Source organism: Trichosurus vulpecula, chromosome 3, assembly GCF_011100635.1.
Source record: "Trichosurus vulpecula isolate mTriVul1 chromosome 3, mTriVul1.pri, whole genome shotgun sequence".
Taxonomy (NCBI): domain Eukaryota; kingdom Metazoa; phylum Chordata; class Mammalia; order Diprotodontia; family Phalangeridae; genus Trichosurus; species Trichosurus vulpecula.
Genome location: NC_050575.1, coordinates 379126656 through 379153876, shown reverse-complemented (window position 1 = coordinate 379153876; position 27221 = coordinate 379126656). Strand labels below are relative to the sequence as shown.

The window sequence follows — 27221 nt, the reverse complement described above, 5'->3', positions numbered from 1 at the left end:
ATCCACGGCAGCTGAAGTTCTCTGAGGGTCCATACCCTTCAGGAAACCTACTGTTTTTGAAGGCAACAGTTTTCTACCCAAAGATACTATTCCCCAGCCATCTTTCCATACATTGTAGTAGTAGGGTAGGTGAACAGAGAAAAAAGGAAGAGAGAAAGGGAGGAAGAGTACATCTGATGGAAGGAGTCGGTGAATAGTTGGGGCAAACCCTACTTTGACCTCTCTCGTGGTGTACGGGCTATAGCCAATGGGAGGAAACCAGATCATGGGACAGGATTTGTGTGTGTGTGTGAGCACTGCTGCTCTCTCCCCCTGGGGAAAGTGCCAACAGTGCAGGTTCTTCCTGGGGGAGCCAGCCTCATTCCTTCCCTTGCCCTTCTCCCACAACAGACCTTATCCAAAGGCCTGCCCATCTTTCCCTCTCTTGGACTTCGAATAAGATTCTGCATCCCCTCAGGAACAGGGAAGGCCCCTTACCCACATCTTCTCCCCATCTGTGCCCTCTGCCCATTTTTTTTTAAATAAAGCACTCCCCCACCCGAGCCCTCCACCAAATCAGAGATTTTCCTAAAGCTCATTTTCCCATAATTATTTATGATTTACAATACTTTTTCTTCAAAACAACCCTGTGAGGCAAGTAGTGCAAATATTTTACTGAGTGGTGGAAACTGAGTCTCAAAGGGATGGTGTGACTTATCCAAGGTCACCCAGGTAATTAGTGTCAGGGCTGGGCCCAAGTCTTCTCTTGCTTAAAGTCCAACATTCTTTCTACTACTCTGTGCTGCCTCATGCATCCCAGCCTCCAGCAGCTGGGACCAGCAGAAAGCAAAACATTTTGGAAGACTTTATTGATGTCCTCCCTTTGACCATGTTAACATGGAGAGTCCCCTGACCAATATTTCCAAAGCTCCTGATCTGGATCACTCTCAATCAGAGTCAATTCAAGACTTCAGAGAAGGTTTGGAAATTCCTGTGTGTGTCTGTCCATCACGGTTACAGTCCTTCACATATGATCTCATTAAAATACCTATGGGTCACGGAAAGCAGAATTTTCTGACCTTAAAAATAGGAACATGTATGAAATATTTTAAGTGACATTGCACAGGCATCCCCCCCTTCCTCCTTTCCTGCACCCTGGGTACCTTCCTATATCTTCTCTCCCTGGACTCAGTTTTGCTTTCTTACCTCTCTGAAAATTGAATTCTTGGAGGGCCCAGGATACAGAGACATTGATTAATGTGACAGCCGAAAGATCGTTCTAGCTCCTTGTTTGATGAAGAAACTGTAGGCCTGGGAGGAAGGTGACTTGCCCAAGGTTGTTAGTGAATGGCAGACCTAGTCCTCCTGACTCCTAAGCTAGTGCTTTTACTTTAAAGATGTTGGTGTGTAGTCTTGTCTGTGAGTCTGAATATGTGTGGGCGTGTTTGTGCACCACATCTGGGTCACAGAAGAAAGGCACATAGATTTGGATACAGGAATTGTGTTGCTATAATTCACTCCAGTATTCTTACAGCTACACCTCACTGCCTGTTAGGACCCGGTAGAAAGGGTGGTCTCCTAAACTAGGGAAAAGGCTATTCTATTGAGAAACCTAGCTACTGGGAGATTCTAGGGCCCAGGTCTTAGAAAATCATATTGCCTGAGGTGGTGTCTACCTCGGTGGCTCCAGTTCTCTGGCACCTATTCGTGTGGCCATGACCAACTTGAATCTTCTCTCTGGATCTTATCCATAAAATGAGGGAGCTGGACTAAGTGGTTTTTGGATCTCCCTCCCCCCATCCCAGGATGTGATTTTCTGTGGTTCTAACCCCGTATGTACTCATAGTAAGCACAAAGGCACAGATATGTCCTTCCTCTTGTTCTCACAGCTAAGGGCCCTAAAATCCACGAAGTTGGGATTAGCACGTCTGCTCCTCAGCGCAGATCCTGGGATCTAGAGCTGGGGAGGACTTTAGAAATGATATGATCCGAACCCCTTCTTTTCAGAGAAGGAAAATGAGGCCTAGGGTGAGGAAGGAAACTTGCCTTAGGTTACACTGTAAATAAGAGGTAGAGATGGGTTTGAACTTGACCTCTTTCCACCACAACACACTGTCTAGATTAGCTGTAGGGTTAGGAAATCCGCGATGCAGACTCCGCGGTTCCTCTCAGCCTGGGGTTAAAGCTCGTCACCTGACAATCCTGGGCCGCCAAGGATGCGGCTCCCTAGTGACCTTGAGAGTGTAGCTGCGGAGGTAGGGGCAGTGGGTGAGGAAAGCACTCACTACAGCGGGCACTACCACGCAGTAGCAATGAACTTCGCGCAGGTGGCCACAGCACCGCGCCAGCTCCTCTAGCGCCGAGTTCAGGGCGGCTGAGGCTGTGGCGCGCACGACCAAGGCTGTCAGGGTGGCAGCGTAGTGGCGGCCTGCGAGGCGCACTGCTTCAGCGACCTCGCCGAACGTATTGAGCCTCAGGGTGGTCACGGGGATGGCTGGCTGCAGGACGAGGGTGACCCGCTCATCAGGTACCGTATGGTCCAGCTCGAGGTCCACCGCAAGCCCCGGGTGACGCTTTCGAACCGCGGCCCACGCGTCGTCGGGTATGCCCTCGGCGTACTTGTCAAGCCGGGCGCAGAACACGGCCAGGTACTGGAAAGGTGGGCGGTCTGGCTCGGCCAGGGTGGCCAGTACCTGGGCTGACAGGCTGGCGTAGTAGAGACCTAGAGCGCACAGGTGAGGGCAGGCAGCCAGGACCGTGCGCACCGTCTCCGGGCGGACGTTGCATACCAGCGTCCTGTTGTTGAGGAAAAGGCCTCGGAGCTCCGGGCAGGCCCGCGCCACCTGCAGCACTAGCCCGTCGTCCAGGGTGAAAGGCATGCTTCTGAGATCCAGCTGTCGGAGCGCGCACAGGCCCGGAGGCCCTGCTGCGCACACTTGGAGCAGTCCGTTCAGGATATCTTGGCCAGAGTAGAAGAGCGGGTTCTCGCCTCTGCAAGCAATGCGCAGCCCCTGCAGGCCGGGACCCTGCTGGGCCAAGGCAGTTAGGAGCTCCGTGGCTGCCCGCCGGCTCCCCTCCCTGGACGGGTCAAACTCCAGCCCCAAGTGGCGGATCTGGCCGAGGCAGGGGGACAGACAATTCAAGGCAGCCGTATCTGCCTCCAGTTCGCAGCTTTCAGAACAAAACAGAGGGGAAAATTATCAACAGTGCTGCCAGAGGCGAAAGTAGAGTTCATAGTTGTCTCTCTATGTTCCACGGTGCTCCTAGCTCTCTATTTCCATCCTTCCCATCTCTGCTGTTTCAGGGTCTCAGCAAGGGGCTTGCCCAAGGCAATTGCCGAGCTGTCAAGGAAACGAATTCACACTGGGATAGATGTGTGCACCTCTAATCTGAGGTGGAAAAGAGTAAGACTTCCTTCCCTGAACCAGCTTGATGGCCTGGCCTTATCTGGACTAACCCTTCCAAGTATGGCATTCCATATCCTAACTTATCCAAGAAGAACTTGCTTCTGGGACATAGTTTTGGGCTAAAGAAATCACGAACAGATTAATCATCTCTTTTGTTGTAAAAAGAAATAGGTATTACTCTTTCAAAAATGCCTTACATGATTACTGTGGGTACTCCCTAGTATGCTCATGCAGAGAGTAGCCCTTCCCTGCCTCAGTAGACAGGCCTTCAGGACTAGTTATGGCAAAACAAACGAACGAAGGAATGAATAAAATTTAAAAATAAATAAAATCATCACCCAGTGGCCAACCCTCTCCTGAACTCCCCACCTCACCCCATATATCCCATTTGTTGCCAAATCTTGTCCTAACTTCACAAACTTTTCTCATATACTTTGTTGTCCCCTCCTCTCTACCCACAGAGCCACAATTGTTTCTGGCCCCATCACCTCTTACCTGGGCTATGGCAGTAGCCTTCTAACTAGTTTCCTCACCCCAGATCTCTTCCCACTCCAACCCATCCTCCATCCAGCTGCCAAAGTGATTCTCTAATGGATAGGTCTGATTGTGTCAACCTCCCTAACCCCCATTAGCTCTAATGGTTCCCCCAGGATCAAATACGAACTTCTCTATTTGTTCATAAGCTGGTGCCTCCTTACCTTTGCAGTTTTCTCACGTGTTGCTCCCCTCTGTAGACTCTACAATGAAGCCGAACTGGCATGTTTACTGTCCCTCACACAGGATACTCATCTCTCGTCTCCTGACTCACCTTTGCACTGATTGAGTACTCTGCCTTCTCACCTCTGCCTCTAAGGTTCCCTGGCTTCCTTCTAGACTCAGCTCAAGACCTGTCTTCCGTAGAAGGCCTTTCCTGGTTCCTTAGGCAATTACTGCCTTTCCCTCTCAGAACACTTTCTATTTACTCTGTATATAGGTTGTATGTGCCTAGTTGGTCTTTGAGGGCAGAGACTGTTTTTGCCTTTTTTTGTATACCCAGTAGATGCTTAATAAACTCTTGTTGAATTACAAAGAAAAATTACTCTAAAAGACTCTAGAACTTTGATCAAATCAATGGCCAATTCTCATTCCAGAGGACTGATAAGGAAGCACACTACTCATCTCTTGGCAGAAAGGTGATTGACTCAGGATGCAAAATAAAGCATACATTTCCTGATATGACAAATGAAGGAATGTGTTTGCTTGACTACAAATATCTGTTACCAGGACTTTGTGGTTGGGTTTTTTTTTTCCTTTTTCCATGGGCTGGGGGAGGTGAGAGGTTGAGGTGAGATAAGGATAGGAGGGAGAAAGAGAAAAGAAGAAAGGAAAGAAGGAAGGAGAGTCTTGAGGAAGCTTTTTTTTTTTTAATGGAGAGAAGAAAACAGAAGGAAGACCAGAAAAAAGGCCAAAGAAGCAGGACAGATTAAAAAACTACAGCTTGAACTTACTTTATATGTAAAAGAAAATCACGCTACACATATAAAGGCCTGCACAATCTCCTTTTTCTGATTTACTATGTACACACAAATGCCCATTCAATTTGGCATTTGTTAAGTTCAGAACAAAATTTTTTTTTTAATTTTAATTAAATGCTATTAACTTCTTGCCTGATTGGCTCTGAGCCCTTTCACATTTAGCTATATTTCAATAGATTGCAAACTTCTTGAAGGGTAGAGGCCTATCTTCCTTCCTTCCTTCCTTCCTTCCATCCTTCCTTCCTTCCTTCCTTCCTTCTTCCCTCCTTCCCTTCCTTCCTTCCTTCCTTCCTTCCTTCCTTCCTTCCTTCCTTCCTTATTTCCTTCTCCCCACCCTCCTTCCCTCCCTTTTTCCTGCCTCCCTTCTTTTCTTTTTTCCTTCCTTTATTTTTCTTTCCCGAGACCTGACACATGGTAGGCATTTAATAACTGCCTGTTGAATTGAAATCAAATGAATTAGCTAGGTTAGGCCTTGGACAAACAAAAAGCCATGGGGCAGGTCCCTGAATCCCTTGCAGATTGGTTGGACCTACTACTGTATGCTCATCATCTGCTCGCATAACTTCCAGAACATGAGGTTCGAGGCCCAACACCTCCATGTAGCCAAATCAGTAAACCTCCTTGAAGCCCTGTCCCTTCTACTTGGATGCAGGACACAGGAGGTGAAGGGGTGGAGAGCCATCTCTCCATCCTCAGTGTCTGAGCTGGCATGAAGCAGGGCTTTAGGACAATGCCTGTGTTATTACAGTTTGCTGAATGTTTACAGTATTATAAAACTTTTCAGTGGATCCTAGGGAACAGACTCACTTCCTCAGGGGTAAGGGTGGAAGCTGGCAGCTATCTAAGCACAAGTCATTAGCCAAGATCACCGGGAAGTGGGTAGAACTGATAAGCCTGGGGCAGCCACCCTCTCTCACTGTAATCTTTAATGGGACTCAGTCACTCATTTGGAGTCAGTTATTCTAATTCCACTGATAGCACTTACTGAAAACTAAAGTGCCAGGACTGTTCCTTTGTTATCTGTTCGAATTTTGCCCCATGGCTAAGGTGCTCAGGGACCTCAGGTAAGTTAATAACATTTGAAGCAATACTACTAGCATTTCTATAGCTCTTTAGGGTTTGTAAAGCACTTTCCAAATATTTCATTTAATCCTCACATGAACCCTATAAGACAGGTATTGTTATTATACCCTTTTAGAGATGATGAAACTGAGGCTAAAGTAAAGTTAAGTGACTTGCCCAGAACCACACAGTAGGAAGGGTCCAAGGCCAGATTTGCCCTTAGGTCTCCCTGACTGCAGGCTCAGAGCTGTCTCCACTGTCACCTGGGTGCTTTAGGGGTTTAGAGGTCTTCTACTGTGGGTCCTTAAGGCTTTCTTACCTGATATCCGTGATGTACCACACAGAGCTTGAGTTGACAGCAGTGGCCCAAGCCCGACAGACCTGGGAAACCGAATATCGGTCACGAAGGGGCAAGAATCGGAAGATCAGTGACAGTAATTCTTCAGGGAGGTATTTCCACAGTTCAGCCATTGGGAAGGCAGGTGAGCTCCAAAGGATCCCAGTCTGCCAATCCTTCTGCAGCGTGACTGGAGCTGGTCTGAGGATAGAGACCAGGGCATGACTCAAAGGGAAAGAACCTCCCACTCAGTGAACTCTCCCCCTCCTCCTACTCAGTGCCTTGCATGGCTGGGGAAACTACCATGGGGTGGGGGTTTCCATGAGAACATCACCCTGAGAACAGACCTAGGTTCAGCTCAGTATCCTCCAGGAGCTGTGTGATAACTTTCCTTAAAACCTCATTGTAGATTTCTTTAATTTTCAGCATATACCTTCTCACAAGGCAATACATTCCATTTGCTTACCCCTCTCAGTGTTAATATGGTCAGTCTCTCTTTTGTTTTAAAATTATATTTACCCAGCAAACATGTAAAAAATAAGAGAGTTGGACTGCAAACCACCAGTTCTTAACCAAAGGACCATAAATTTGATTAAATTTTTTTTGATAAACATTTCAACATAACTGGTTTCCTTTATAATTCTAGATACTTTATTTTATGCATTTAAAAACACTCTGAAGAGTCTATAGGCTTCGCCAGACTGCCAAAGGGTTAAGCCATTACACAGAAAAGGTTAAGAACCTCTGGGACTTTTAGAATCCCTCCCAGCTCTAACATTCTATGTTATAAGATCTTTTCCAGCTCTAACGTTCTAGGTTTCCCCCCTCAAACCTTCCCCACTTCCAAACCTCCCCACTACTATGGGGAGCACCACCATTCTGTCCTCACTGTCCCTTGGGCTCACAACATATATGTAGTTCTGGATTCCTCTCACCTTCACCGTCTCTCATCTCATATCTAACCTGTTGCCAAGGACTGTTGATTTCACCTTTGTAACCTCTCTCAAACACACCCCCTTGTCTCCTCTAACACTAGCATGATTCTAATGCAGGCGCTCATCCCCTCATGCCTGGATTATTGCAATAGGTCTGCCTGCCCTAAGTCTCTCCCATATTCCTGTTCTTCCATTCAGAGATTTTCCAAAAGCACAAGTCTGACCATGTCAGACCCCTACTCAATAAACTCCACTGGCTATCACCACCAGAATAAAATACAAAAATTTGGCATTCAAAGCCCTTCATAGCCTAGTTCCTCCTCCTCCCCCCCCACCCCCCACCTTTCCAGCCTTCTTACATTTTACACCTCTCTCCCACCTCCGTATAATCTGTTATCCAGTGACAGCCGTTTCCTCGCTGTTCTTGAACACTCCATCTTCTGATTCATGAAATTTTCTCTGGCTGTCTCCCATGTCTGGAATGCTCTACCTTCTCATTTCTTCCTCCCGGCTTCCTTCAAGTCTCACCTAAAAACTCATCTTCTACAGGAAGCCTTTCTCAATCCCTCTTAATTCTGGTGATTATTTCCTATTTATCCTGTACACAGTTTGTCTGAATATGTTTGCTTGTTGTCTCCTGCGTTAGACTGTAAACTCCTTGAGAGACTATTGTCTTTGTTTTTATCTCCAGGATTTAGCACAGTGCCTGGCGCTTAGTAGGTGCTTAATAAATGCTTATTGACAGGTCTCACATTCTTTTAGAAGGTGTTTTATGGCTCTGCCATTCACACTATGTCAAACTGTGTTCAATGCCCGTATTTTGTGTGAATGTGTGTGTGTGTGGGGGGCGGTGCTTAGAGAATAAACTCGAATCCTCCCTGATGCCTCTCATCTGCCATTTCCATCCAGACTGCCTGTCCTTAGGACAGTACTCAGTCCTTCCAACCTCATAGACCAGGGGGACGTCTGAAGGGCCCTTCACCTTTCATGCTGGTGCCGTCCTACCGAAATTACCTCCCATTCACCCCGCACGTAGCCGGTGTGTACGTAGTTCTTTAAATATTGTCTCCTCCTTTAGAATGTGCGCACTTTGAAGGCAGGAACTTTTCCCTTTTCTTTGTATCCCCAGAATTTAGCACAGTGACTAACACACAGAGAATGCTTAATAAAAGCTTGTGGATTTGACTTCTTTCCTCACCCCATCCTCCCCCGCCCCTTCCCCATACGCGCGATAATTATAAAGATCACAATCAACTTTCTCACTTCTGTCCTGGAATAAATTGTCTCTCTGTCCGCCTCGTAATGCAGAGCACAGCCACGACTCGGGCCGGAGAGTCGCCGCCCTTTGGGCGGGTCCGTCACTTACTAACGGGACCAAGAGACTGGACGGTACTCGAGGCCGGGGCCTTCCGCCTTTTCCTCCAGTTCTCTGTGGGCTTTCTGAGGACTATATTTTGCCTGGAACTTCGAGAAGGGCGACTACTTGGCCTACGCTGGAGCGTAGATCATTTCGAGACGGGGGGCCCCCGGCTAGGCTCTGCGGAGTTCAGCAGCCCAGGGCCCTAACTCGGGGTGGGGCTCTGGGGACTTTTTCTCCGCCTCCACCGTCGCCCCAACGCCGACCCGATAGCTCCCGAAGCTCCTGTAGAATCCAAGGAACCCAGGGCTCGCTCTCATGGCTACACCATGACCCTGACAAAGTCTGCCAACGTCACCCCTTGAGTCTGGCTGCCCTTTGGGATAATAGAGCCTCTTTTCCACTTATACCCACCACCTTGCGGCAGTGAAGGAGTTAAATGGGTAGGGCTCTAGAGCCCCGAGTAGAGCCCTGAATGGTTCATTCAAATCAGCTGGGGACCAGTAGCCAATCACCAGCTTGGGCGGGGCCGAGCCCAGATGAAGCTGCGGGATGGAGGCTGGTCCATCTATTTTGGGTGCCCGGGACATCAACCGGGTGCCCGGGACATCAATAGAGTGCCCAGGACATCAATCAGGTGTCTCCAGCCCTCTGCCTCGCAACTGTTCCCCTCCGACACTACAGTCATCAACCCTGAGGATCCCTTTTTTCGGGGAGCAGGGGTTTCTATCAGTTGTTTCCGTTTCGGGGACTTGGGCGGACAGCCGGGTCCTTCGCCCGTCGTCCTCCCAATTCTACAGCCCTGGGAGGTGGTGGAGGCTAAAGTGTCTGGGGACAGACTGGCAGGTTGCAAGCTGGGTGCGGCCGGGATCGCGGGCGGAGGCGACAGCTGGACCTGGAAAGTCCCCCTCCTCCTTCCACCCCCAGGCATGGGAAATTTGAGGTAGTGGAAATCTGGACTCAGTGCCAGAGGACCTGGTTCAAAATCCTGTCTCTGACACTAATTGTATGTCTGTGGGCAAGTCACGTTGCCACGTTTCCTCAGCTATGGAGATAATGATATTTGCACGACCAATTCCAGTCGCTTTGTTGGTTTTAAAGCGCTAGGAAAATGGGGACTGCCCCCGGCTGCCACCAAGAGTGTCTCGAGCTTTTCCCAACCGGCCCTGCCCCATACTATCGGGGCTCCCCACGTCTTCTTTCCAAAGTCCAAAGTGTGAGGCATAGGGTGGGGTGGGGTGACGTGTACGGAGGCCAGTTCCACCTGAGCCATCCCCAGGAGGCCTAGCTCACATAACCTAAGGATACTAAATCTTCATGACTCCCAAAAGGCAAATTGAACATGAATCCCCATCCTGTGGATCCCCTTTTCCTTCCTCCACCCCCGCAGGTAGGGGTCCTAATAGAGGACAAATAATAAGCCACAGTTGTCCAGCTTTCCTCACAACAATCCTTATGGACTAGCCAGAGCCAAGTGACATAGTGGAACTTGGAGTCAGAAAGACCTGAGTTCAAATCCTGCCTCAAATACATACTAGTAGTGTAACCTTGGGCAAGTGACTTAACCCCTCTCAGTCTTAGTTTCTGCATCTGCGAATAATAACAGAGACCATTTCACAGAGCTGTTGTGATCAAATGAAATAATACATAAAGCCTTTTCTAAACCTGAAAGCGTAATATAAAAGCTAGCTATTACCCTTCGTTCGCAGAAGAGGAAAAAGGCTGAAAGGGAAAGTGACTATCAAGGCGGCACAGGTCTAGACTCAAGCCGACACCTGACTCCAAGCCCAGGGCTCTTCCTAGTATTGCATGTGCCCCAACCTTTCTCAGACCCGCGTGAGTATTGCTCACCGTTCCCAGCGGAGAAGTCCGTTTTGTCAGCTAACCCCGGTCTGGATGTTTCTTACCTGTCCCAGAGAGCGGACCTCGGATCTCGAGCCGAAAGGGTTACTGGGATCCCTGAATTTCCAGGGCCGGCTACACTGACTCAGGGATGGCTGACTCACAGGAGCTTAGACTGGTTCGTAGGCTTGGATCGGGGTGGGTCAGAGGAAGGACCCGGGCCCGTAGGCCCTTAGACCCATCCATTACGTAGCTCCAGTCACTACGCTTCTTAACTGCACCGGCTGCTCGCCAGGGGCCGCCCCGACCCCGAAATTTGGGGGATCCCGGGACTGGGAGCCAGCTCTGCCCCTCCCCTTCTCTCTTCTTCCTCCTCCCTGCTCCCTCTCCCCTTGGGCTCTGCGCAAACCCGGAAGAACGGGTGGACAGAACCGGTGTCTGCGAGAACCGGAGCAGCGGGGACCGGACCGCTAGGTCAGTGTCCGCGGGGAGCTTAGGAGGGAAGGGGGCACGGCGCGAGTTGGGGAGGGGCGGGGTGGGCAGGGGCCAGCGGGCCGAGGGCGCTAGGGTGAAGGTCTGGGGTCCTCCTGCCAGGTTTGGCCTGGTTAGAGGAGCCAGGCAGAAGCAGGGTCCTGAGCTGGGGGTGGGTGTGGAGTGGTGTGTGCATTGGTTCCCGGCGGGAATCGGACCGAATAGGACACCTAGGGAATTCAGGCCAGATTCCTTGGCCTCCGGCCCTCTTTCCTCCCTTCCCTTCTCTCCTCCCGTCTCCCTTCTCTCCCGGGCTAGCTTGGGCTGTCTGGGGCCAGGGCCGGGCCCCACGTGGGAGATGTTCGGAGCCTCAGCCGTCCCTCCTCGGGGTACGGTTTCATTGGACAGCTCGAGTTTCGGAGGCACTTACAAAGTTTGCAAAGAGCATATCTCAGGAGAACTTTGTGTGCAAGTGTTAATTTCCTCATCTTGCAGATGGGGAAAGTGAGGCCCTGGGAAGTTAAGGGTTTTAAATGGGTACACACGCTTGGTAAAAATCTGAGCCCTTCTCTCAGTTTCCAAACCCAGCTCTCTTGCCAAGCACGAGGCCAAGCTGAAAATCTGGAGGTCAGCAACGAGCTGGGTCCGGCTCAGCCCAGCCCCGCCCCCAGCCTTTCCCCTTTGGACTTAGGGACTAGGGCCCATCCACCACCCTCCCTCCCGAACTCATCAGCTCTGCCCAGGCCCTGACCAGCGAGTGTGAAAAATGTCCTAATTAGGGGCAGAGGGAAGGTACCTTGGCAATAAGCCAAGGAGGGGACTGGAGGAATAGACCAATAGCCCTGATGGGGGGGGGGGGGCGGAAATGGAGCTGGCTGGCATAGAGCCAAGACAGGAGAAGGAAGAGCCAGGAAGGAGACGTCGTTTAACCAAAATTTAAGAGCTTACTGTATGAAGTGTACTGGGCCTGGATAAAGACAATAATGTAACAGAATCACAGGATTTCAGAGTAGAAACAGACCTTGGGGGCAGCTGGTCCAACTGGATCTTAATTGAGAATTGCTTCTACCATCTCCCTAACAAGCCATCATCTAGTCTTCCTTTGAAGATATCTAAGGGGAAACCCACTCCTTCCCATTCTACTTTAGAAGGGTTTTAATTATTTGTAGGAGGTGATAAGAGACATCCAGGGACACAAATCAGAAGGTGCTAAATGCATTAGAAGAGGGATTTTTTTTTAATACTATGAGAACAAATGTGGAACTGATCCCTTCTAGCAGAGATTATCAGGAAAGGCCTCAAGGAGAAGGTGAACTTTGAGGGATAGGTGGGGTGCAGGAGGAGGTTCCAGTGTTCCTGGCATAAGGGAGAATTTGAACAAAGTTGAAAATCCACTCAAAAGAATGAACATTTTGTTGGAGAGTCTGGGTATCATTCAGTTTGGCAGGTGCCTAGCTTATGTAGGGTGGGCAGGACAAAACTGGAAAGATAGATTGAAGCTGGATTGTGGCAAAGCCAGAAATGTCAGGCTGAGGAATTTCTCCGGAATATGATAGGTACGAAACAGGGAGCCATGGCAGGTCATTGAGTCCAGACCAGCTGATGGAGCTGGTTTTTTTTTCTTCATTCCCAAGCACAGTTCCTTGGGCTCCTCCATTTCTTTCTCATCCTCAGCGGAAGGCACCTCTGCTGCCTCTATGGCCAAAGTGGCACCTTAGAAAGCTGCTTCTGTAGCTGTGAGAAGGATGGTTTGGAATAAAACTGAAGGTAGGGCCACCAGTCTGCAGGTTATTGCAATGGTCTAGTTGAAAGGGCTTGAACTAGGTTGGTGGTTGTGGCAGGGAGGAGTCAGATGGAAAGATGTCAAGGGCTTTGCCAAACTCTATCTCTGGGGCTAAGTGACTTGCCTGGGGTCACACTGCTAGTAAGTGTCTAAGACTGGATTTGAAGTCAGATCCTTCTGATACAGGTGGGTACTCTGTCCCCTGTACCACCTAGCTGCCCCCTTTCCACTCTTAATTAAGCCTGTGCTTATAAATTAAATTGGAGCTGTCAAAGATGCTGCCAGCTGGCCACAAGCAGCCAACAATTCTCCAACTGGGGCCAAACCAGGTTCAAGCTTAATTGGGAGATATTTACCAAAATAAATAAAAATACAACATAGATAATGTTAATTCATGGTTTTCTAAGTCAATACTGGCCCACAGGAATCCAGTTTTCTATTTGAGTTTTGACATCACTGATCAAAATTATCTGTTTCTCAACCATTGTTGGTGGTCTTATGCCCCACTGTCCCCATAGCCCAATCCTTCCTGTCTCCCTTAGAGGTCCCCAGTGACACTTAGGTGTTTAGAGCTGACATGGTTCCCTGAGATAGAAGCTGGGTTCCTGTTGAGGGCACCTTGTCCTCACCTGACCACAAAGGCCAGAGCTGGCCTTTGAAATTGGGCTAAGTCCCTTGTGTAGGGGGCAGGGTGGTAGTTGATGAATGGACAGAGACACAGGAAGGCAATAGATAAAGGAAGAGGAAGGTTGGTCTGTCAGCTGTTGTTAAAAAACAAACCAAAAAAAAACCAATCCCTGAGGCTCATAAGGATAGGGACTCATATACAAGACTATAGTCCCTCTGAAGAGTTCTCTGTCACCAAACAGGAGATTATATGTGTGTGTATATACATATGTGCGTGTTTGAAGGGTGAGACAAAAGAATAAACATTTATTAGGGGCCTAATATGTGGTAGGCACTATGCCAAGCACTTCACAAATATTTCATTTTATTCACCTAACAAAACTGTAAGGTAGGTACTATTATGACCCCCATTTTTCATTTGGTGAAACTGAGGCAAACAGAGGGTAAGTGACTTGGCCAGGGTCACACAGCTAATAAATGTTTGAGGCTGGATTTGAGTCAGGGCCTCCTGATGCCAGGCCCTGTGTTCTGGGTACTTTATTGCCAGCTGCCTCAGTTTCAGGGAAACATCATTTCTTCAGGCTCCAATGGCCTACTTCAATTTTTAAAAAAAGCATCTATTAAGTACTCATTGCTTAGTGTAAAAAACCAGGTACCCAGACAAAATAAAAGTCTCTGTTCCTGAACTCAGGTCCTCCTGACTCCAGGGCTGGTACTCTATTCATTGTGCCACCTAGCTGCCCCCTAAATCTCTATTCTTAAAGATCTTATATTCTAGTAGGATGAGAGGTTCTTAACCTGGAGTCTATAGACCCCCCCCCCAATAAGTCTGTGGGTAAATTTCAGGAAGTTCATGGACTTGGATGGGGAAAAAATTACATCTTTATTTTCACTGATTTATAATTGAAAATGAGTATTGCCTTTAATTATTTAAAAACTTGATTTTGAGAAAGGGTCCCTGGGCTTTATCAGACTGTTAATGAAGGGGTGCAAGATACAAACAAGTTTAAGACCCTCTGGACCAAGGGGATAAAACAGCTACACAGATAAGTAAATACAAGATAATTTGGGGAATTGTTTGAGGAACTGTTGATCAGTTGTTCAGTCATGTCAGACTCTTTGTGGCCCCATTTGGTGTTTTCTTAGGGAAGATATTGGAGTGGTTTGTCCTTTTCTTCTCCAGCTCATTTTACAGATGAGGAAACTGAGGCAAGTAGTTAAGTGACAAGCCTAGGATCGCACAGCTAGTGTCTGCGGCCAGATTTGAGCTCAGGTCCTCCCGACTCTAGGCCTGCTGCTCTTCATCACCTAGCTGCCCAAAAAAATTATGAGGGGAGAGGAGACCACTAAAAATGAGGTGGATCATAAAAGGCTGCCATGAAGGTTGGCACCTAATGTTGATAATGAAATGAAGCTGATGATGAGTTCTATTTGGTGAAGGTGAGGAGGGAGTGCATTCCATGTAGGCAGGACCGCCTTTGCAAAAGGACTGAGGTGGGAAATGAGATGCTGAGTTCCAGGAAGAGCATGTTTTTCCTAAGTGGCTTAAACTTTGCCTTTGTTGTCAGTGTTCCTTCCCCAAAACTTCCCCATAGAAAGGGGAGAGAGAAGCCAATCACTTCCTCTTCCAAGATGAGGGTGTGGCTATGCTTTCTTAGAGTTCTTTTCAATGAATCTCCTACCCACGTTCACACTACCCCACCCAATTCTAATAATGATGATAAAAAATGATTCTATCTGACACATCCGAATTTTACAAAGTGCATTCTAATAGCTAGAATTTATAGAGGTGGTAGAATGGATGGAGCTCAGGGCCTGGTGTCAGGAAGACCTGAGTTTAAATCCAGCCTTAGACATTACTAGTTGAACGACCCTGGGCAAGTCACTTAATGTCTGCTTGCTTCAGTTCCTCATCTGTAAACGTCTGGGTCTGAGAGATGAATGACTGAATACCATTCTTTCCCTGATGGAGTCTGGCCCCATGGCTAATGCCCTTGGTCACTGGAAAATTCGTTTTCTTCCCCTCCAGTTGTAGGCATAATGAATCATATTCTGCCCCTCATAACCACTGTACTTAACTCCCACCGTACTGCTGGCCCAGAGAAGTAGGGGAATCTCAGGGCTTCCAGCTGACCAGCCTGCCAGGGATTACCCTCTTTTTTTTCCTGGCCTTCAGCTTTGTGTCAGTCCTCCTCTGGCTCCTCCCTCCCATCTCTCTCTTTTTTTCTTTCACAGGAATCCCCCCAGTTCAGTCTGTACTGGAACAGACTGTCCAATGCCAAAGGGTCTGGACATGGGGAACAGAGTCAAACAGAGAGCCTGACCTTCCCTCTAGGGTTCAGGGAGGTGGCTCCTCTGGGGAAGGGAGGGAGGGAAGGAAGGAGAGGTCTCTCTTGGGCAGGAGGATATGAAAGTGAGAAAAGCTGAGGACTCCCCCATCTCCAGGAAGCACTCCGGGGAGGAGATCCGGGGGCACCATTCTGAGAAAGTGCTAACGTTCTATTGTGGCTCCTGTCCCTGAGAGGTGTCCTCTGCCCACCATCTCCCCGGCTTCTCCCACCTCTTTGCTGGGCCCCAGACAGAGAGGTCCCCTCTGCCCACTGCCTCCCCGCCTTCCCCCACCTCTTTGCTGGGCCCTGACTGGACTCTGTACCCCCAACAGCCTCCAGCATTCTTTGTTCTAAGGACCATTCTACGGTGGGCTGTTTCCATCTGTTGAACGCTTTTTTCTGAGGTTGCTTCCAGCTCTGGCACTCCACAGGTTAAAGCATTTTATGTTTGAAGATCCTTCTGAGCTATAATATAGTATCTTAGCATTTTTCTTTTTCCTAGTTTGTACAGAGTGAAGGAGGACTTCAAAAGACCTGGGTTCAAATTCTTCTTCAGACACTTACCAGCTGTGTTACCCCTGGGCAAGTCACTCTCTGAGCCTTAATTTCCTCATATGTAAAATGGGGATAATAAGAACACCCACTTCACAGAGTCGTGAGGATCAAATTAGATAAGATGTAATCTTCCAACTCCTGACACTACATCCCAAGGGCCCTTCAGCCCTGTCATTCCATGTTTAGCCATCCCGACCAGTTCTATTTTATACTAAGGGAAGGGGACCCAAAGATGGAAGGGTGCCCTGCCTCATCTCCCATTTTTTAGCTTCTCATTGATCAGCTCTCATAAAGGGAGGCTCGTTACTTGCTGTCGTTCTCCTTTTGGCTGTTAAAGTACTAAGTTGTTCCCCGGTGATCGAATTGGCTATTGAGGGGTGGGAGGAAACCAGCTCAGCATAATGAATGGAGTGGTTGGGCTCAGTGCTGGAGTCAGAAAGGCTCGGGTTCAGATCCCTCCACAGACACTTGCTGGCTGTGTGATTTCTCTCTGCCTCAGTTTCCTTATCTGTAAAATGGAGTTAATAAGAAGCACTCACCTTATGGGGTTGTTGTGAGGATTAAATGCAGTAATCTGGGGAAGTTGTTTTTTGTAAGCCTTAAACTGCTAGATAAATGTTAACTATTCTTATTGTTGGAGTTGGCTGGATTTCTTAAGTGGTGTAGTGACTTACTAGGGCATCTCCTGTTTGAATGGAGAACAGTCTCAGCCTGGGGTCTGGGATTCCTTGGGAGCCTGACTGATCGCTATGACCTACAGGAGCCTGGGATGGCAGATGACTCCAGGAAGATGGCAGATGGCCTCCAGGAGTGGAGCGGCGGTGCTTACCTGTTTGTGGAATCCTCGACGGAGACAGTGATTCTGCCTAACCTATACCAAGATCCTCAGCAGAAGTTGGCAATATTTCGGGTCCTTAAATTGGCACTGGCAGGTGACTGTGGGGTCCTGGGGCATATATATATGGAGGGGGAAATGATAATGATGAGGGTTCACATTTCAATGGTATTTTAAGGCAACCCTGAGAGGTAGTGCAAATAGTAATTCTATTTTATAGAAGAAGAGACTGATGGTCAGAGAGATGAGGCTCATCCAGCTAGGAGGGTGGTACAGATGTAGGGACAAGGCTAGCCCCTAGGGAGCTTGTCTTGCAACCACCCCTTCCCCATCCCAGGGCCTAGTTTTTGCTTCCAATCCCCACCCTCAATAGAAAATGAAGAGGGAAGTCACTCATCTTCCAATTCCAGCCTAGAATATCAAAGGAGTGTGGGGGCACCTCTCAGTGTAGAACCTTGCTCCCAAAGCTGTTTTACTGGCCACATATGAAGAACAACGAAGAGGCAGGCAGGCCCTGAGTGTCAGTCAGTGTGACCCCAAGCAGCAAAGGCATGACTCTCTAAGGAGAGAATGGGGGTGGCTTTCCAGGGTACTTTACCTTCGTCCCCAAGGTGACTTGCCACTCCCACCTACACACAGCAGCCCCATAAATGTATATTTGCAGGGAAAAAAATGTGTATATGTATGACACGTAGGCTTTCATATACATATGTACATATATTCACATGTCTATCAATGTAATATGTGTATTGCATGTATACACCTGTAGTTCAGTGTGTGTATGGAAGCATGTCTATTTGTCAGTGTCCATCTGTTACATGTTTGTGAATTGGGGGCCTGGACCCATCACACACACACACACACACACACACGTATTTATGGGCACAATGCATGTCTGTGAATGTATGTAGTACATGCCCATGTATGTGTATGTATGTTGACTAACACCATTCATGTGCACTTTCCTTAGGGGACTTGGATTCTCCTCATTATCTAACTTCTTTTCTCTTTCTCCCTCTCTGTGTCTGCCTCCCACCTTCCCTGATTTCCCTCTTCTGTCTTATTGCACCCTCCCTCGGGCCTTTTCCTTTGCCCAGCTCTCCTTCCTCCAAATGTTTCCCCTTATGGCTTCCTTGCCCTTGATATGTGGGAGGGAACAGGGGACCTGGGTGAAGCAGGATGTGGGATCCCTCCTTCCTTCCCCCACCATGGTCTGAGTTTGGCTGCTGAGACCAGGTGGCCTGACATTTGGCATGCAGTGAGTTCCCCATCCTCTGCTTTCAAGGCAGGGCTCAGCATGAGAAGACCTCACTTCCAGAAGGAGGCCAGATGGTTCTCTCCATTTCCTATGGAAGAGCTGCAAGAGAAGGGGCCATTGAGGTGTTCTCCATCGCTGGCTGCATTGTCCCTTCCTAGTGATTATGTAGGTGAAGAAGGTCTTCTTGATATCTGCCTCTAGTTGTCCCCCTGTCACTGAGACCCCAAATCTCTCTGGGCTTTTCTCTCGTGCCACCAATTCCCAGAGGCCCCAGTCTTAACAGGCAGGACTTCTACTAATCATATCCTGTTTCCTGGGATGAGGGGCACAGTCAATCAGCTGCTGAGGTTGCCAGGGCCTTCCCTCTGGTCCAACCCAACTAGAGGTGCATCAAAGGGCCAGACACTCCTCCATTTTAACAATAGTTTTGTATGACTAGTAAGAGCTAGCCACAGTCTCAAGGTCTAGCCAGGCTAAGCCAGAGCAGCATTTTTTTTAACATGCCTCTTCTTCTGATGTACGGGGAACAACCAGGTCAGAGGTGGATGGCACCGTAGAACATAGAATGTTAGGGATCTTCGAGATAATCAGCCTATACCCAAAGAGGAATTAATTCCCTTCACAACACCTCCAACAAGCAGAAATCTTGCCTCTCTCTGTCTGAAGACCTTTAGTGATGAACCCATCACCTCTGGAAGCAATCCATTGCAATTTTTGGATAGCACTGATCACTTCACCCTGTTTGCCTCATTTTCCTCATCTGTAAAATGAGCTGGAGAAGGAAATGGCAAAACCACTCCAGTATGTTTGCCAAGAAAACCCCAAAGGAAGTCATGGAGAGTTGGATGTGACTGAAATGCCTGAACATCGATCATTAGGAAGTCAGCTAGGGTGGCACATGGGATAGAAAGCTGGGCCTGGAGTCAGGAAGCCCCTGAGTTCAAATCCGACCTCAAACACTTACTGGCTGTGTAACCCTGGGCAGCTCACTTAACCTCTGCCTACCTCAGTTTCCTCATCTGTGAAATGGCTGTAACAATAGCACCTCCTTCCCAGGGTCATGGTGAGGATCAAACGAGGTATCATGTGTAAAGCGCTGTCCAAATGCTAGCTGTTACTATTGTGAGTTTCCTAAGGCTCAGGCAAGTTAAATGACCCACCCAGGGTCACACTGTTAGCAAGGGTCAGATTTAGGACATTTTCAGATTGTTAGATCTGGAAGGGACCTCAGAAGTCTAGAGGAACAGTCGCTTTGCCCAAGGTCGGAACCCAAGGGTCTTTCCAGGATGCCAAGAAATTCAGTGATGGCCTGAGCCTACAGGCTAGGATGGATTTGGAACAGAGTGTGTGTGTGTGTGTGTGTGTGTGTGTGTGTTTGGTTGGGTGGGGAGGTATCTAAATTAACACATAACCGAGAGTTGGCCTGGAAGCACATCTCTGTCTCTCTCGGAGTCGGCCCGTAGCCTGACCCACTGCACCCTACCCCCTGGGGCCTCCCCGGCACCCCACTCCCCAACCCCCGCCCCAGGATGCACCGGGAGCCAGGATGGAGTGCAGATTCTGAAGATCCACTGCAGCAACCCGAAGCTGATCGTGCAGCTGAAGTTCTGCGGGCAGGAGCCGTGCACCCGCTTCCTCCGGGGGTACGGCGAGGGGGCTCTGCGGGCCGCGCTCCAGGACAGCCTGGTGGCCTTGCTCGGCCACGCCCAGAACCCGGTGCCGCTGCACCTGGAGCTGCGCGTCGGCTCCGAGCGGCTGGACTTGATGCTGCAGGAGGAGGAGCGCTGCTTGCACTGCATCCAGCAGGCCAAGGTGCGCCCAGCGGGGCTGGGGGAGGGAGGCAGGACTGGGTTCCGGAAGCGGGCTACAGTTCGGGCTAGGCCAGGGGTGGGGAGGCTGGGCTCAGGCGAGGCTAGACTCATACTTAATCTTCCCTCGCTTCTCTCGCTCCATCCCAGCCGGACCGGCTCCCAGATGAAGAGATAGGCGAGCTGGAGGTTGCTTTCCGTAGCCTGACCTGCGATCCGGGGGGCGGTGGAGCCCCCAAGGCCCCTGCCCCCAAGGCGCCAGCCCATTCGCCCCCTCCGTCGGCTCCGGCTCGGGCTCCGGCTCCGGCACAGACCTTTGTGTTCCAGGGTCAGCAGTTTGGTGAGTGGTTTAACGCGCGGAGGAGGGGTTCTCTAGTTAATAATCCTGCAGGTGCCCCTACCTCACCAAGGAGTGTGAGGGGTCTTTGTTTTATCCGGGGCCGCTGATGGGACCAGAATTTCTGATCCCTCCGGGAGCTACTGCTCTGTCCAGGGCAACTAGTAAAGGGTTCAATCCCTAGTTTACTCGGGTGGGTGGGAAGCGGGGGTTCAGCGAGAGGGCTGATCTGGGAGTGCTTGGGAAGCGAACAATTCCTGCATTGTTCTTGCTTCCCAGGAAGGGAAGAGCAAGTTTTGGATTATCTAGGCTGTCCGAAATGTGGGACAGTTTCTGGATTATTGGAGCTGTCCATGGAGACAATTCTTGTTTTATCCGGCGCGTCCAAGAGGGAGGGGGTGGTGGTAAATCCTTTGTTCATCCGGGAGCGGGGCGGGGGTGTGGAGGTGGGAGGAATGAAGGACTAAGAAACCTGGTTTTGTACAGGTAGGGGTGGGGTGGGGTTCCGATTCCTAGTGTCTGGGGGCCAGGAATCCCTAGTTTATCGGGGGCGCGAGGTGGGCGGCCTGTGGGGCTCTCCTAGCGCCCAATCGTCTCTGCTCAGGGCTCACCCTTCTCCTTCCCGCAGCTAACCGTCCGCTGAGCCTGGAGGACCGACAGAAGTTCGCCCGCTCCGTGGGCCGCAAGTGGCGGACGGTGGGCCGGGCGCTGAACTGCCGGGCCCTTCGGGAGCACGACCTGGACGCCCTGGCCTACGAGTACGACCGCGACGGGCTTTACGAGCAGGCCTTCCAGCTGCTGCACCGCTTTGTGCTGGCCGAGGGCCGCCGGGCCACCCTGCAGCGCCTCGTCGAGGCTCTAGACAAGAGCAGCCTCACCAGCCTGGCCGAGGACCTGCTGGGGCTGCCGGCGTACCGGGAGGACCAGGCCCGGGAAGAGGAACAGGATTAGGCCCCACCTAACTTGAGCCAGCATGACTCAGACCTGCTGGACTAAGGGTGGGATGCCTGATTTGTCCGGAGTATGAGGGGAGGGGTCCTGACCTACTCCACGTACTTCGGGGACTACTCGGAGACAGCTGGAGGAGAGCTGAAGGGCTGAGCTCCTGCCCTTCCCCCACACTTTGATGTCTCTCAGACTGATGGGCCCTTACCCAGAGTGTGTATTAGGCCCTCCTGGTGCCCACCCGCCCATAGCTAACCGTTATCTGGGCTAGAGGCCAAAGCACTTTGTAGATGTCCCACGCCCCAGCTCCTTGTATCCAAGAGAAGCCGGTTCAGCCGAGCATAGCTGAACATAATAGATAAGTAGAGGGCCCTGCGGCCTTGATTGGCAACTGATAGTCTGGGTCTAGGCCGGGGAGGTGCATTAGGGGAAGAAAAAGAACTGGGGTGGGGAGTGGTTAATAATATTTATATGGCTATTAAAGCTTAAACTCGCCCTAAGACTTCTGGGACACTGAAGAGTGCTTTAAGGTTTGCAGAGCATTTTACACGTTAGCTCATTTGATCCTCCTAACACCACCCTGGGGGGTTGGTGCTATTATTATTGTCTCCATCTTGCAGATGAGGAAACCAAGGCTGAGAGAAATTAAATGACTTGCCCAGGGTAGCTATTGATCAGTCATGACTTCATTTGGAATCTTCTTGGCAAAGATCCTGGAGCGGTTTGCCATTTCTTTCTCCAGCTCATTTGACAGATGAGGAAACTGAGGCAAACAGGGTGAAGTGACTTGCCCAGGATCAGACAGCTACTAAGTATCTGAGACCACATTTAAACTCAGGTCTTCCTGACTCCATGCACTCTGGTGATCCGGCTGCCTTTAAACAAGAAAGCACGGTCTCTGCTCTTTTTTGACCCAGATGTATATGCTGGGGGCAGGGGGGCGTAGGGGGAAGAAGGCTTTCCTACACTTCCCCAAACAGGGTGTATGCATATATGTATGTATCAATCAATAAACATTATTGCTTACTAGGTGCCAAGCATTGTGCTAGGCTCCAAAGACAGGGAAAGGATATCAGAATCAAATAAGTTACATTCTAAGGGGACACCGTATGCACATCCACATACCAGAATAAGAACGTGAGGAGTAGATACAAGGTAACCTGAGGGTGAGGCGCTAAGAGCTGAAGGAAGGTCTTCTACCTAAGGGTGGTCCAGAGTTTGGAAGGAAATCCCAAGAGGCAGAGGGAGGGCATTGGAGGCACAGAGCAAAGCCAGTGAAATGGGAGTCAAGGGACAGGGGAGACAAGGGTTCTCCAATGAGGAACAGCAAGAGGCCAGTGTAGCTGAGCCATAGAATGTGCAGAAGGTGGTGAGGAGGCTGGGAGGGTCGTAAGGGGCTGGCTTGGAAAGGGCTTTAAATGCCAAACAGTTTATGTTTGGTCTTCCAGGTAGGAAGGAGTCACTGGGTTTGAGCAGATGGGTGACATAGTGAGATCTGCATTTTAGGGAAATGATTTTCGATGGCTGAGGAGGCTGGGTTGAGATGGGGAGAGATGGGGTGGCTATTGCAGTAATCCAGGGGAGACGTAGTGAAGGCCTATACGGAGTGCAGGACGATGTACGAGCTCCCCAGCCCAAGAGATTCCAAGAATGAGGGAGCAGATGAAATTACTTCGGATGAGATGCTGGGTTGGCTTTAAAAACTTTGTACCACTTCTTGTCTGCCTTCTAAATAAGGCCTAAATTTCCCCATCTTTACACAAATGAGAGAGGTGGACAGTGGATAGAGCACCGGAGTTCAAATGTGACCTCCAACACCAGACATTGGGCAAGTTGCTTCACCCTGTTTTAGTTTCCTCAACTGTAAAATGAGCCGGAGAAGGAATTGGCAAACTTCTCCCGTATCTTTGCTAAGAAAACCCCAAATGGGGTAAGCTAGGTGGCGCAGTGAGTAGAGCACAGGCTCTCTAGTCAGGAGGACCTCAGTTCAAATCCGACCTTACACACTTGACACAATTATACAAGCTGTGTGACCTTGGGCAAGGAATTGCCCTGCCTTCCCCTCCCAAAAAAACAAAAACAAAAAAAACCCAAATGGGGTCACAAAGAGTCGGACACAACTATGATCTCTAAAATTATTTCTAGCTCTAAAATCTTATGACCCAAAGGAACACAGAGAATGATGTGGTGGGTTTTTTTTTTTTTGGTGAATTTCTATTCCTTTCAGCCTTTCAAAGGTAAGGCATGCAGTTGCTAAACTCCATTCTTTGGTAAGTGGCATCCTGGGAGGCATCTGGAGAGATCAAGGGGCCCTAAGAATGGCACCAGAGCTTTTAAAAAAAAATCCCCCAATACATTTTACTAATTCGAGTTAAAGAGCTTATCCTCTAGAGAAGGTCAGTCACATTTTAATATGAATTAATTTAATCCTATCATATCCTTTCATTGACGTTTGGGCTCCAACTGAGGGGACTAAGTTGGGCAGAGGTCAGAGGGAGGGATGATTTAACAGCATGGCCTCTTGGGGGCAATAAAGAGCTCTAATTAGCCAGGGGGCAGCATGGACTGGACTGGGTACCAGGGATGGGGACAAAAGAGAGAAACTTTGCTTGAAATGTGGTGAGTCCATATTACAAATTTTACCAGTTAGAATTCTTGTCTCCAGTCCTCCTGCCCCCAGCCATGGTGGTGCCAGCACTATGCTGTACCATATAGATTCTGACTGCTTGTGTCTTTGCTTGCCTTTGCTGCTCTCCAGCTTTGTGACTTGCGGCAAAGCCTCTTCTTGAGACTTCAGTTTTCTCATTTTTAAAATTGAGGGGTCGAAGGAGAATGTCTCAAAGTTTCTTCAAGTTCCAACTGTCTCTGATGGTCAAGTTTTAGATAAGCAGTCCACACAATGCTTGTGTACAAGTGTGTGTCCGTGTGTGATTGTCTAACTGTGTCCCTATGTCTTATGTGTGTGAGTCTCTCTGGGTCATTTCTGTTTATACATTCACCCTCTTTCTGAATGACACTGTGGGTTATTCTCTTCCCTGTGGCTCATTAGCCTCACTGGCACTGGGGGGATGGGCGGTGGTAGGAGTGGGAGTGGTAGGATTTCTGTGCCCAGGGCTCAATGGTCAGGGCATGGCACCCTCAGTCCTGCTGGAAAAATCAGGGCAGCTCAGAAGCAGTCCCAGCTCCTGTTTGCTGGGGAGATTGCTGATTTTCCTCCAAAACTCATCCCCGCCCTTTCTATCATGGTATCTAGCCTTCAGGAAGGGGAATATATTCCGAGATAGAAGTTTGGTCCCTGTCCTCAGAGAACTTAGTCTAACCAGGGAGAGAGGACCTATGTAGCAAGGTAACTGACCAGGCAGGCTCCCAGAAAGTCCAGAGTCTGAAGGGACCCCATTGGCCATCCTCACTACAACCTACCCAACCAGTGGTCATCCTGCTTTTGCTTGAGGACCTCTGGTGAAGAGGAGTCCATTCATTGAGCTTTGGCCTAGCTCTGATAGCAAGTGAATTGGATTTAAGTGTGGGAAGCCTGTGCAAAGTCACCAGCCTCACTTTCATCCACGGTCCTCTTCCAGAACAATAGACAACAAGTCAGCCCTTCTGGACCCCAAGCCTAAACTTCCCTCCCTGCCACTAGCACCCCTTATTCCTGGCCCTGTTTTCTGGGGCCAAACGGAACAAGACTAATCCCTCTCTATTTGACGACCTCTCAAGCACTTGAAGACATTCATGATGGACCCCCGGTCTTCTTTTGGCTGAATGTCCTCAGTTCTTCCAAATAATCTGATCATAGAGCTTTAACCTTCAGGCTTTTCATGACTCTTCATTCCTGCCCCCCTCTGGAACCTCTCCAGATTACCAATGCCTTCGGTGAGCGATGATGCCTAGAACCGTAAAAGGCAATTGAGGGATACAGCCAATAAGCAATACAGGAAATCTGAAGGAGAGTGACCTGTGTGCTGCAGGAACGGCATCTGAGGTCTTGAAAGATGTGGTCACATAAGGGTGTTTCATGTATTGTTCGGATTAGATGCCTAGGGAGGTCCTTTCAAACTCAAATTCTGGTTGGGGAGGAGGGAGGAAGGAAGAGAAGGGAGATAGTTGTGTCATGAATGACACGTTAGGGTCAGCTAGGTAGAGCACTCACCCTGGAGTCAGGAGGACCTGAGTTCAAATTAGACTTCAGACACCTGACACTAGCTGTGTGACCCTAGGCAAGTCACTTAACCCCAATTACCTCACAGAAAAACGAACAAACAAAAAGTTAAAACTTTAGAGCCATCCACCTTCAGTGAAAGGAACTCTGAATTTGGAATCCTGAGTTAAAACCCTGTCTTTGCCTCTTACTTCTTATGCAAAATTTGGGAAAGTCACTTTGCTTCTATGGGCGGGAACTTCCTTATAGCTAGTATTTAAATAAATAGTAAAAATAGAAACAAATAGTATTTTAAATGGGCACTTTAAGGTTTGCAAAGCTATCTCATTTGATCCTCACAACAATACTGGGAGGTAGAGGTTAATGTTGTCCCCATCTTACAGACTAGGAAAACTAAGGCAGACAAAGGATAAGCAACTTGCCTAGGGTCACAGAGGTAAGAAGCACCTGGGGCTGGATTTGAACTCTGTTCTTCTGAACTTACCCACTGCGCCACCTAGCTGCTTCTATAAAACAAGGGCATCAAATATAAACTCCTTCAATAGTACTTCAGGCATTTCTCACAATAGAGTTATTAAGATGATGATCCCTATTCTACAGAAGAGGAGACAGATTGTTGTTGCCTGGGCCTGATTCGGGCTGCCCTGTTTCTTCAGGTGTGGAACTGGAATGAAATGAGATCCTCATGGACCATTTAACAGTTAACAAAGCTAAGGTGGCCATAACCATGCAGCAGGGAAGGACACTTAGCAAGGATACAGCCTTGGCTCAGTTGATGGAAGCTTCCCTAAAGCTGCTGGGCATCCTACCTGTCAAACCTAGAGCTATCCCTACCTCCTTGAGGTCTGGCTTTCATTTCTGAACAATCAGGAAGCTATTTCAGTGGCCTAACCTTAGTCCCTTGAGCCAATAATATTTTAAGAATGGTTTCAGTGCCTTCTTTTGAAAAACTAGCCAGCCTATATGGCAGATATTGCTCTGAGCACACAGGTCCAGAGTGACTGTGATTTCCCCAAGGTCACTCAACCAAGAAGTGGTACTAGAGGATCTGAAAGGTTCTTTCCAGATCTAAATCCTATAATCCCATGAATATGCTCTGGGGACCATAAGTGGACATTCTGGGACAGAGCAGAGGGTCCTTGGGGGACTAGAGGGAGTTGAGGCTTCTAAAAAGTAGTTCAAGACCAATTCCTCATATGCCCCTGTTTTCTGCTCCCTCCCAAATCCTTTCAAATGCACAACAGAATTCCTTTAAATATGTAATAACCAATGACCAAAGGGTTAACAATCCCTCAATTATGAATATCCAGTAAGACACCAATAGGAAGATGAGTACTCATGAAAGGTGTTTGCTACATCATGAAGGACATCCAGGCATGTGTTCAAAGATGTTCCTGCTTGGGGATAACGCCGTGCCGATTGTACCAAGCTCTAGAACACTGCAGAATTTCCTAAATGAGCTTCACAAGCACTCAGCTGAGTTTAGATTAACCATCCACATGAGAAAAAACTAAGTGGATAAAGAAAGTCTTCCTGCTGTTCAAACTTTGATGCAAAGATGGATAGACACCTGGTTCATCAGTATGTGCATATGAATCACTGCATGGACAGTGAATAGAGTCAACACTTCAATAGGAGAAAAATAGCTTGATTGCATTTGGAAAATTATGAAGTGCTTTT

The 27221-nt window shown here is 48.9% G+C and overlaps 2 protein-coding genes across 3 annotated transcripts; one reads left to right on the top strand and one right to left on the bottom strand.

The window, feature by feature from the left end:
* Positions 1-582: 582 nt before the first annotated feature.
* FBXL8 (F-box and leucine rich repeat protein 8) lies at positions 583-10650 on the bottom strand. Of its 2 annotated transcripts, none has more exons than XM_036752123.1 (3): positions 8498-8794; positions 6282-6500; positions 583-3150 (listed from the first exon to the last, which is right to left on the bottom strand). In XM_036752123.1, exons 2-3 carry the CDS (start codon positions 6431-6433, stop codon positions 2169-2171), a joined length of 1134 nt encoding a protein of 377 aa, XP_036608018.1. In that variant the 5' UTR covers positions 6434-6500; positions 8498-8794; the 3' UTR covers positions 583-2168. The 2 variants fall into 2 exon arrangements, with proteins under 2 accessions (XP_036608018.1, XP_036608017.1); XM_036752122.1 differs by lacking the exon at positions 8498-8794 and adding an exon at positions 10499-10650 and having other exon boundaries at positions 615-3150.
* On the top strand, positions 10630-21852 carry TRADD (TNFRSF1A associated via death domain). The gene is made up of 5 exons (XM_036752125.1): positions 10630-10907; positions 16960-17131; positions 19821-20104; positions 20251-20440; positions 21066-21852. The coding sequence occupies exons 2-5, from the start codon at positions 16969-16971 to the stop codon at positions 21386-21388; spliced, it is 960 nt and encodes a 319-aa protein (XP_036608020.1). The 5' UTR covers positions 10630-10907; positions 16960-16968; the 3' UTR covers positions 21389-21852.
* Positions 21853-27221: the final 5369 nt, after the last annotated feature.

Excerpts from the sequence above, each read along its gene's own strand:
- TRADD (XM_036752125.1), top strand. The coding sequence starts at position 16,969 with ATGGCAGATGACTCCAGGAAGATGGCAGATGGCCTCCAGGAGTGGAGC. Across the intron at positions 17,132-19,820 it reads CCTTAAATTGGCACTGGCAG|GATGCACCGGGAGCCAGGAT; the intron begins GTGACTGTGGGG and ends CCCCCGCCCCAG. Across the intron at positions 20,105-20,250 it reads ACTGCATCCAGCAGGCCAAG|CCGGACCGGCTCCCAGATGA; the intron begins GTGCGCCCAGCG and ends GCTCCATCCCAG.
- FBXL8 (XM_036752122.1), bottom strand. The coding sequence starts at position 6,433 with ATGGCTGAACTGTGGAAATACCTCCCTGAAGAATTACTGTCACTGATC. Across the intron at positions 3,151-6,281 it reads TGGTACATCACGGATATCAG|CTGCGAACTGGAGGCAGATA; the intron begins GTAAGAAAGCCT and ends TTGTTCTGAAAG.